General features: G+C 37.5%; 1 protein-coding gene across 5 annotated transcripts in view; it reads right to left on the bottom strand.

Moving 5' to 3' along the window:
• Positions 1-349: 349 nt before the first annotated feature.
• LOC126354176 (bestrophin-2-like) overlaps positions 350-11,943 on the bottom strand; it is a 441,938-nt gene continuing 430,344 nt past the window's right edge. For all 5 annotated transcript variants that reach the window (XM_050003615.1, XM_050003613.1, XM_050003614.1 and 2 more), the window contains 4 exons: positions 10,587-10,802; positions 8,625-8,895; positions 4,086-4,321; positions 350-2,730 (listed from right to left, as the gene is read on the bottom strand). In XM_050003615.1, coding sequence (XP_049859572.1) covers positions 2,227-2,730; positions 4,086-4,321; positions 8,625-8,895; positions 10,587-10,802 — 1,227 coding nt within the window. In that variant the 3' untranslated portion in view covers positions 350-2,226. The remainder of the gene's footprint in view (positions 2,731-4,085; positions 4,322-8,624; positions 8,896-10,586; positions 10,803-11,943) is intronic.

Here is an 11,943-nt window from a genome sequence, read left to right as displayed (position 1 = left end):
TCAAGGGGACCGCTAGTTGGGTGAAATAAGCAACTAACTTCTGAAAGAAATTAGCCATCCCAATAAATCACATAAAATACTTTGATGATTTTACTGCATTCTTAATAATCCAGGCAACTTCCAGAAGATACCCATGTTCAAACTGTTGCCTTGGTAATAAAAAATATGTTTGGGTAATGATTATAGATGTGTGTTTTGCATACTGATGCACATATGACTTTGCTAACGCAGCTTACCTGATAAAAATGAAAATATCATTTTTATTTATTTCTCCCTTATCAACATTTCTCTATGAACATGTCTCCATAGCTGTCTGCAACATTAACTGTAAGCAAATGGTGAGAAGTGGTAACTTTAAATATTGCTTTATTGATCTGTATCTCTGAGACTTCAAACAAATATTTTTTTTAAAATTCTGTCTCCGCTTTTTTCAAAAACCAACTGACACCAGACACACTGCACACATTTTCCTCTGAATATCACAAATCAATTACTGCACACATTTACCAGTTCAATAAAAAGTCATAGTCAATTATAAAATTAATAATTAAAAAGAAATAGACATTTGGCAGTCTTACATTATACAGACATTTTTGTCCAATTGTGCTGACTTCTTGTTTGTCACATACAGTGACAAAAAAATCACAATGTTTATTTAGTACATTCCCATGCAGTAATGAGGTGAACAAATTAATGTGATATATTTAAGAACATGATACAAATGTCACAGACATAGGACTGTGTAAATTATAGGTGCTAAACTTAAAATACTTAGTGTTTTCTTTTTTTTCTGGCAGGCACAACTGGTAGCATTAACTATATCTATAGCCAGAGTCTGATAAAATACAAATTTCAAAAAATACTAAAGCACCACAGAATTTCTTGCATGCACCACAGAATTTCTTGCATAATATATAGCTCTGCTTTTTAAGATAATGAAGAGTAGCTCATTAAAATATGTGACTCTTTTTATACACTACTATTTCACTTTCCAAAATGAAAGGTGTCTAAAGCCATTGTCTTTTTTCTCCGAAAACCTCAGCTGTTAGTATACAACAAAAGAACAACATGATATAAAAATACAAAAATTACAACCAAAAATTTAAAACTGAAAATTAACACTACACAGAATATTACAGTCGACTCACTTTTTTAAACAGGTTGTGGAACTGGGAAATGTTACAGTTGTTTTAGAAAGGGAGAAGCTGACTGAACTTTCAGATTAGTAAGGTTGTCCTGTATGCCTTTTGTTGTATCCCATGAATTCCTTTCTCCAAACGACGACGCTTTGAAATACGGGAATTCAACATTTTTGTTATTTATTGTTTGTCTAAGCTAACTCAGTGAATAAATGAACATTCATCTTCTATCTCATACATCATATAACAAAGATTATGTCAATTAACCTTTCAAAACTGAGATAAAACATACAGAAGTTATTAAAGAAATTTGTGAGGACATCACCTGCACGACGGAGTTCAAGAGACCACATTTCCTCTATCATAAAAGTTGATTATTGTACCAACTATCCAAAAATACTGTCAAAAACATAAATATCAGCAATTAATATTTCTTATAAGTACAATTACACTGTCTATATATACACAGGAACAAAGTATCAAAGCACCAGCTTTTATGAAGAACACTTCAGTATAAGATACACTTTCAGCTGTCCATTTAAAATCTAATCTCAAACAGCACAATAATCACATCCTGGATGATTTTCAGTTCATTGGTACTGGCACTTGCCTTATGTGTTACAATATAAATAAATATTTGAGGTATAACACTCAGTTTCAGCACAAGAAAATATTTCCAGCATATATACTCCCAGAACTAGCACAGGACTACCTGCAAGATTGGAATGTTTGGCAGGTGGGAGGATAAAGTGTTTAATGTTGTTATATACACTAACTATGTCAATTAACTATTCTTGTGACCAAGTATGAAATGCTTACGAGATTCAACAACAGTCATTTTTTAAGTAAAATACCTTAATTCACTTTCATGGTCCTCGAAATATCAATACTTGAGACTAAATTACAAATACTGTGCGTTATAGCCAAGAGGCAGCTATAAGTTGCAGAGATACAAAAATAACAGCAAAGTGTACAATCTGAATTGAGTTTTGTCACAGCTTTGTTCACACAATTGTGTCTACCATTGTGTATGGAAGTTTAACGATCATTCTGCTCAATTTGGCATTTTACTTTCGTCAGTTTGCTGTCATACATTAGAATCTCCAAGTACACTAGATTGCTGGGATGAAGACAGTAAGCCAGTTCTCGAGTCACCAGTAATTTCAAGCAGTAATGTCTCATTGTCTAAAGAACCTGGATGTTGTGCACTAACTGACCTTGCCAACCTTTGTATCAGCTTTTCTTTGCGTTCTTTTTGTCGAGTTTGTTTCAGGCGTGTAAACTCATCATCCTCTGAACTATTTGTACTAGAACCACCAATGCTCACATCATCACCGTCTGCTTGAGATGTCCTTCCTCCAAAGAAGCTCGTGCTATCTCCTTGTGATGCAGGCTGACTAGTGAAGCGATCTACTCTTCCTCCTGGCCCAATCTTTGAGGAATCCCCATATCCTGGTGCACTCTTAACAGACATAATTTCTGTGTATGTTGTGCTTGAAGGAGCAGGTGAAACAGCGGCAGCTGGCATAACCACAGCTGATGCAGGAGCTGATGATGACAGCGGTGTAATGTTGAGATGCGGTCCACTAGCCTGTAGTGAAAACAAAGAAGTGACATTGATGCATTGCGAGCCATAGCTGACTAAGTAAACTAGTTATTAAAATTAAACAAATAGCAACAAACTGCAGTTACAGCATAAAATGTAACAGTATGCAAATAATAAACTTTGCGCTTTGAATGGTGCTTTGTTTTTACATTACTGGATGAATGAGCAAAATATTTTTGATGATAATATTCACTCCTTTCAGCATCATGAATAAATTTAATGACAGCCGTTTCTCTTTCCTCAAAGTAATATATTATGAATGTTTTTTATTGTTACTGTTCTGCACAATGCATTTATCTGAATTGAAGATAGTTTTATTAATAGAGGGGCTGCATAGTCATTGAAAATCTGCAATATTCATATATAATGTTCAAATTTCATCGAGTGTACTGTGGTTTTTCTGGCAATACTTAATCATTTTTATATTTTTGGTTGCCCTAACCATTATGGAAGTGAAGTGTGTGTGTGGGTAATGAAAAGGACAGACAAGAAGAGTAGTAGTTTTTGACACATGTCACAGAAAAATGCTGAGAATTAGTTTGATAGTCAGATAGCTAATGAAGTAGCACTAAATTGAATTGGGGAAAAATGGTTTGTGGCACAACCTGGATAAAACAAGTAATGTGATGATAGGGTATTTGATAATGAAGGAACATATGGAGGAGAAGGGGGGGGGGGGGGGGGTGGAATAAAAATTGCAGTGAAAGAACAAGGCTTGAATACAATAAGCAGGTTCCAATGGATGCAGGTAGCAGTAATTACGCAGAGATAAGAGACTTGCACATGATGAATTAGTGTTCCATGCAACCAGTTTTATGGCTGAAGATTACAGCCATTACATAAATTTTTGAAATTTTTGTTTTTGAAGTTACTTAGTTACTTTTTAATTAATGTTTTAAAATATTATTTAACTGGTCTCTAATAAAAAATATTTTCAAGTTGGTGTACAGAGTTATCAGTGGTTACTTAAAATTAAAGTTTGGCTGTGCATAAATTTTAGCTCAGTCACTTATCTCTATTTATTGATTGTTTTGTCACTACTGTACTTGATAACAAAGTCTTACCTGCCGCAACTAACTTCTTACTATTTTACAGGCCACTTATTGAAAGATTTGCTCTTACCTGGCAAAATCTTTATTGGTAAACAAATTCCAGTGCAACTTTGTTCCTCTGCACATGGTGCAGAATTAGTAAGTAAATTATATTGTAAAATTAACACTTCAAGGTGAAGCTCCCCACATAACCAAACAAAGAATCTAAATAGTGTTGAAGAGAGATCGTACATTATCATTACCTGCTTTGTAAATACTGCAAGCAACAAAATCCTCTATATAACGTACCTGTACACTATGAGGAACTGCAACTGGTGCTGATGGTGGTGGAGGCCCTGGGAAGTGAGGCACGCCACTTGCGAAAATTGTGCGAACATTTGGCCTCAAGTCTGGTGGCCTCATTGAAGTTACTGTTGACTGTTCATCCACTTCTTCTATGACTTGGTCTGCTATTCGCATACTCCCTCCCCCAGCAAATGGAGGTTTCAAACTAGCAGCACTATTGCTTTTCGGCATTCTTGAACCTGAACACAAAAAAGGCAATACTGATAATTTCTTATGAAGCGAAAGGAAATGATTATATCATTGTAACCATAATCAAAAATGTTGCATATATCTAGAAGGAAAAGAAGCATAATACAAAGTATCCCTAAAAAGGAAAATGATGACCTTGTGATTACTGGCGAATCATCATTTTACTTGCTGTATCAGAAGTCCTTGAAAACATTGTCTGTAGTCAACGGACTGAATACTTATGACAAATCCAGTTTATGAGACCATTATCACTCTTGTTTCGCAAATGCCGTAACACACACACAGCACTAATTACGGTAAGTTATTACATGAAATGTACAATAGAGAACAATGACAATAGACTTTGGGAAAGCAATTTATATGTAAGTTTTGAAATATTGCTAAAACTGTGCTTAATTAGTTTGAAGGTTACTTGAGGAACAAACAGCAGCAAGTTCAAAAGTTGTCCTGGAAGCAAAATAGAATTGGTTTTAGGATTTAAATTGACAATGAGGTCATTAAAGCCAGAGCAAGAACTTTGACCAAGACAGGTGTCTCAGCCATCATTCTCCCAAATGCAAGTCCGGTCTCTTACTACTTTGATCACTCCCTGGATGCCAGTCCTCTCAGGAATGACACAGTAGTGAGTCCTGGGTTCACTTTTGTTCTCATTGTGTATCTGGAACTTCACATCAGTTTCATCCTTCAGTAAATGATACTATGTCAATGATCTCCAGATTTATTTAAGTGCCAAGCCTAAATCTATCAACACTTCTTTTGCGTAGATTAATGACTATGTGTCTTCTCTGTTTAGAGAGTGTAAAATCTGGGACTTAAATTAAATGCAATGAAAACTCATGTCATGTTACTATCCCATCAGAAAATAATTAGTCCCAAATTCTGCAAATAACCATCTCCTATTCATCTCAACAATATTTCAATATTTTATCAAAAAATAATCAAGGGCTTGGATGTAGCTTTGGTGGAGTACTTTAACCGAGCAAAAAACACTGTAGGAAGACCTTCAGTTCCCTCACTGCCCTCCAGAAGTTTCAGAATGTATATCCACAGGTTGTGAAATAAAAACTAGTGCACACACTCATTCTGCTAAACCTCCACTATTGTGATGTAATTCAAGATGGCACAAAGCAGTGAAAACTGTAGGCAGTTTGAACTAACCATGAAAGCTCTTATACATTACCTCCGAAACTATGTCCATTTAATCATGACAGTGTATCACATTCCTAGTTAGCTGGCTGGAACCAGACAAATTACATGTTCCTTAAAGTGCCTACTCCCATAGTACCTCATTTCACAGATCAAATACTTATCATCCCATCATAATCACAACATTAGACTTCAATTATCTGTATCCTATCTACTTCTCCATTGATAATGTCTGCCTCCAACAAGTTGCACTGCTTGTGGCACAAAATTCAGTATCCCAATGAATTAAAGAAGAATCAGAAGCACTTCCTTTTCTCAACTAAAAAGAGGGGCTGAGAAGAGGAGTGGGAGAGCTGTATGGCTATTTCTCTGTTAGAAAAGGTAAAGCAAATACTCATACCTTTACACCTCATGTCAGTTAACTACCTTCTCTTTTCATTTCTGTCACTCACTGAAGTTACTTGCCTGTTCTCTTCATTAATTTTGTTCTGTCATGTTGTTCTGTTGCTCCCTTTGCTCCTCCTAATATACAACACATGATCAAAAAGTAAAGGGATTTTTTTTATTTTTCTTAAAGAATCTTTATTTCTTTGTCAATATCAACTTTGTCCGCTTCAAAATAATTCCTCTCAGGTACAATACAGTTGCGTCTGAACTTTTTCCAATCCTGAATCACTTCTGGATTCAGTTTCCGTTATGGAGATCAGCTCCTTCAGCAGTTCTATTTTTATTTCATCAATGGTGGCACAATGATGTCCTTTCACAATTCTCTTCAGCCTCAGGAATAGAAAGAAGTCCTTAACAGCCATATCTGGTGAATATGGTGGCTGAGGCAGCATAAAAATTTTGTTTTTTGCCAAATAATCATGAACAAGCACTGTGCTGTGAGCAGGAGTGGGAGCATTATCATGATGCAATTTGTGGTTTTGCCATAATTCTGGGCATTTTTCCTTGGATTGCTTCACAGAATTGGCAGTTAACTTCCTGGTTGTTTGCTTTATTGACCATACTGCCATAAGGCAGGATCTCATGATGCCACTATCCCACTGTAATCGAAGGAAACAGTGAGAAGAACCTTCACATTTGATCGAACTTGTCAAATTTTTTTGGTCTTGGCTCTTCGTCAGTTTCCATTGGGATGCTTGTACCTTTGTTTCAGTGTCATAGCCATACTTCCACTTTTCATTACCTGTTCTAACCTCCTTTAAAAATTCTGGGCCATTGTTGAATTCATTCAGAAATTCCTGAGTGAGGTCTATGTGACCGTTTCCAGTCAACATTCAACAATTTTAGAAAAATCTTTGCTGCTACATGTTTCATAACCAAGAATCTGAAAAAAAAAACTGCATAGGATGAGCCAAAGTATATGCTGACAGCAGCAGCAACCCCTCTGATAGCAATTTGGTGATTTTCCAGAACCATTTTATTTACTTCTTCCAGACTGTCATCACTAACTGATGTGCTACAGTGTCCACGGTGATCATCATCATCATCATCATCATCATCATCATCATCATCATCATCATCATGCTCTTTAAAACCTTTATATCACTCAAAGTCTTGTCTTACTCACAGTAGATTCACCAAAAGCCACAGTCAACATTTCAAATTCGGCGCTGCACTTTATTCCATTTTTCAATCAAAATTTAATGCAAACTCATTGACCTACCTTTTCCGATAGTAAGAATTTGCTGAATACTCTAAAACATGCTCAACCCTTTCGACTATCAACAATTAACTAAATATTCAAAGCTGCTGAAAACACGAACATACATCAGCAACATGTATTCCAACAGGATAACCTTTTTTTTCTTTTCTTTTTGTTTTTTAATTGAATGTATAAAGCCTGCAAAATTCAAAAATTCCTGTTACTGTTTGGTCACACCTCTTATATCATTACCAGGGCCCACTGTTGAAATCTGCTTGCGATTACTTTATTTATGTTACTCTACTATTCAAAAATTTTTGTAATTTTTTTTTTAATGGCTAGTACTGTTCCCACTACATTACAAAGATTTCGAAGTGTTGGATTCGCTATAAGTGCCTTCATGAATTTTATGTAAAATATGAAGAACACCTAATTAGATAGGAGAGAGGGTTTCATGAGCAGAATAAATAGATGATCAGAAATGAATGAAAAAGTTTCTGTAAATCTTAAAACTTCTTTCACTTATAATAAATGCATCAGAAATTATCAATGACATTTTTAACAAAGAAATTTTTAATTTTACACCTTCTTATTTGTTCAGTTACAATTCACAGTTTAACTGAGAACTTTGGTTTACAATCCAAAACTGAAACTGTTTGTTGTTGGGAATGTGAATGGTCCTGGTGCATTAATACAGTGTCGCCTTTCTGTGAAACTGGCTTCTCTGGAACTTTATCCCAATAAGGATACATAATTGAAGTAGTGAAGAAATGATGGATCAAATCCAAGTGGTTGAAAAATTTAGGTGTTACAGGCAGTAATTTTTTCTGTTAAGAGTGCTCTACTAACAGATGACAAAGGTCATTTGAGATAACAGATTAGGAGAAAGAATCTCGACGATTCCTCCTCTCCCACAAAACTACCTTCTTGCAATTTTTTCCTCTGTACTGATTTAGCAAATTTTACAACTTTGTAGCTACATTTAATATAGTTTTTTTGAAAAAATATTATGTTAATAAACTATACCGATAAAAATACAGTACACTAAAAATTAGAAGTGTAACTGGTGAAATAAGTTACTAATTGTTTTACTGTCAGTTGAAAAAAAGTAATACCACATAAATATTTCAGTCACAAAATAAAAACAGGAAAGATTCAACACATTACATCAATTGGCCCTTTGTCACTCTATAAAGGAATATTCAAAATGAACCAAACATTCATCATGTAAGATAACATATTTACTTGCTGACACATTTAAAAACAAAACAAATAAATAATTAAGTATTTAGCCACAAAAGACTTCCTCCTATGCTGCAAAATATCAAATATGAAGTGACAGTAAGGGATGTGTTGGGCAAACAGATATTTTGTGCTACACTTTCTTTCATTACTTGTGAGACATAACAGACACACACACCTTAATGTGTTTCATCCACTCTACAATGCTTGCATGTTATATAAATCTAAGAAAGAAGACAGCAAAGCACCCAACATACCAGCAGAGTTGCCGGCACTACCATCTGGAATATTGGCAGGGACAGTTGTGGTAGTGACAACTGATCCAGTGCCACTGCCATCACGTGAAAACAGTCTCCTGAGAACAGATGTCACAGAGCCCACACGGTGAATGGAACTGGCCAGACTTCCAACGTTGGTGTTTATGCTCGATGCTGAACCCGCAGAGGTCATTCGTTCACGAGTACTAACACGACTCAGGCTCCGTTTTCCACCAGCAATAAAATGAATACCACTATGGGTGTCATCAAACTGTAAAGGTGAAATGATAAACATTTATTCCATACCAAAGTGAATTTAAAATAAACTATTTTATTATTTATACTTACATATTCAACAACAAATTTATTGTTCAAACTTATAGATTAATACAAGATAAACAAAATTTATTTCTGAAAGCCTATTCAGACCATTACTTACAATTGAGTGTTTCAAAAAACATGTATGCACAAGACAACCACATTTTTTAAAAAAAGAAGAAATAGTAACCAAAATGAACAGTTTGGAAGTACACAATCATGAAATCAAAATCTGCTGCTGGGTAACATTCAATACTGTGTTTCTTTACCTTATACACTGTTAATGTCCTTGGCATGCTGACCAAAAGTGGTTCAGACATTGCTGATCAAGTCTGTAGCACCCTTCCTGAAGTCATAAAGTGTGTGAATAGGGTTCCTGCTATGGCAGACTACAAGTTTCAAATGGTCTCTAGTTTGCTGCCTTGGATTCATGCCAGCTGATACTGCAAGCCACTCCATTCGATTCATCAGACACCTTGAGGTAGGCATTAAACAGGCAGGTGGGCTGAACAAGAAGTTTGAGGATCCTGCCCCAGTGCTGCACAGTCCTCAAATTACTCTGAACAGTGATAAGCATCCAACAACTGTACATGACACCAGCCCGCAACAAGACTGACCCATCTCCCTGCCTCAAACCAGGGCAGCACACCTGGGAAGTGCAATAATACCTGGCTACTGCCACACTCATCTGGCCTTAGGCAAATCCTGTAGGGAAACCCATGCTGCTGATGTAGATTCTGTTCCCAGTATTCACTTTTCCTCCTTATCCACCCTCCACAGTGTTAGGAGGTTTGTACTGTTGTTCTTAATGAACATCTAAAGGCCAAAGTTGTCATATGGAGACAGTTGTGTACCGTCCAAGAAGGCACCAAGCACTTTTTTTTTGCATTCTCTTCAATGTACCTGTAAGTCATAATTTGTAGGTAAATGTCGTCAGCTGGTGCCGACAATCACAAATAACAAATAAAAGGCAGGTTTTCAATATTTTAAGTTGCAGGCTGTGGGTTGAATGTTTGAATCACATCACTGAGGTGCACCCCAATTTGATAGGGCATGTCCCACACTGACAACCCTCTGTTATATAAACAGACAATGTACACCAGCGTGCACAAGCAGTATTGCTCCATTCATGGCTGATGACATAGTGGTCTCTACTGGACTGCAGTGAGAATTTTTGCTTACTTTTACTTCTGTTAAACAAAAGGCAGTACATAGTCATTAGTCATTTCCTGTGGTCAATGAAGCGAAGAAGTATTATGGGGAAGGTGGGCAGGGGACAGCAGCACAGTGCACGTCTTAAGTGCTATGAAAAACTATTTTTTTAACTTTCCATTAGGTTAAAACTATTTTTTTAACTTTTCAATTAGATTCATAAAAAGCTAACATTTACTAAGGTCAGATACAGAAAAAAGTATCTAACTTAAAAGATCAAAGATCAATGAGAGAGGCTGTCATAACAAGGGAATATTGCTAACCATAGCAAAAAAATAAATTAAAATGAGGCAGACAAGAGGAGCAAGGGGAAAAAATTACAATCTCTCACATGTAATAACACAAAAATTTGTTTCATCAACAAAAACCTAGAAAAACAGTGTCTAATTTGACTGATTTATAGTTTATGAAACACACACAAGGATTACTCACATTATGGTCTCCCCCATCCTCTGGCTTTGCTAGTAATGGTTCTGCCATAGATTTTGGCACTTCAATGTTGGCTGTTGATGGCTGAGGATGTTGTTCTCTGAATGGCTCTGATGCTATTGTGTATGGCAGCTGGGCTGGAAATACCTCATCCCAATACTGATCTCTGATCAGCTCTGGATGCTCATGATGCATTTCGTCAACTATTAGGTAGGACACCTGTTGAGAAACACATTAATCATAGCACAAATAAGAGAGTATGGTTCTTGCTATACATAGTATAGTTGCCAAAACTAATAACTTCCCAATGTTCGTAGAATTATTCACTAAAAAACACACACACACACACACACACACACACACACACACACACACACACACACACACACACACACACACACACACACACACACACACGTCAGCACAACACACAATGCTGGGACTGCAGTTCTGCAGGTTGATTGGAGTGAGTAATTGTATCACATAGGCTAGTGGAGAAAGGATGTGAGAGTTGGTTGACGGAAGGGGGCTTATAACTTATATGGACACAGCAGATGCATGGGGCAGGCACACAAGAGGACGTGTCAGCCTGTGCATGGATTACGTATGTGATACATGGGCACCAGCACCAGTTAATTCACACAGTGGAAGAGTAGACTGAGAAGGGGTGATCACACAGAGGAAGAGGATGTGGGTGCAGCAGGCTGAGTGAAGTTATAGTCCTGGTGCAGGATGGAGGTGCGTGTGGGGCAGCGGGGCTAGCGGAAACAGACGTCAGAAGGATAGCAGGAACTCTTATCCCATGTAGTTGAGAGTAACTGGTACCTGGTGGTTGTATACCATCTCTGCTGCAATTTCTGCACAGCATTTTATATGGGCATTACTACCAACAAGCTGTCCATCTAACCAAATGGCCACTGCCATCTACACTCCTGGAAATGGAAAAAAGAACACATTGACACCGGTGTGTCAGACCCACCATACTTGCTCCGGACACTGCGAGAGGGCTGTACAAGCAATGATCACACGCACGGCACAGCGGACACACCAGGAACCGCGGTGTTGGCCGTCGAATGGCGCTATCTGCGCAGCATTTGTGCACCGCCGACGTCAGTGTCAGCCAGTTTGCCGTGGCATACGGAGCCCCATCGCAGTCTTTAACACTGGTAGCATGCCGCGACAGCGTGGACGTGAACCGTATGTGCAGTTGACGGACTTTGAGCGAGGGCGTATAGTGGGCATGCGGGAGGCCGGGTGGACGTACCGCCGAATTGCTCAACACGTGGGGCGTGAGGTCTCCACAGTACATCGATGTTGTCGCCAGTGGTCGGTGGAAGGTGCACGTGCCCGTCGACCTGGG

The sequence above is a fragment of the Schistocerca gregaria genome, chromosome 3 (assembly GCF_023897955.1).
Source record: "Schistocerca gregaria isolate iqSchGreg1 chromosome 3, iqSchGreg1.2, whole genome shotgun sequence".
In the NCBI taxonomy this organism is placed as follows: Eukaryota; Metazoa; Arthropoda; class Insecta; order Orthoptera; family Acrididae; genus Schistocerca; species Schistocerca gregaria.
Note: the sequence above shows the minus strand (reverse complement) of the source record. Positions and strands in the feature narration are given on the sequence as shown.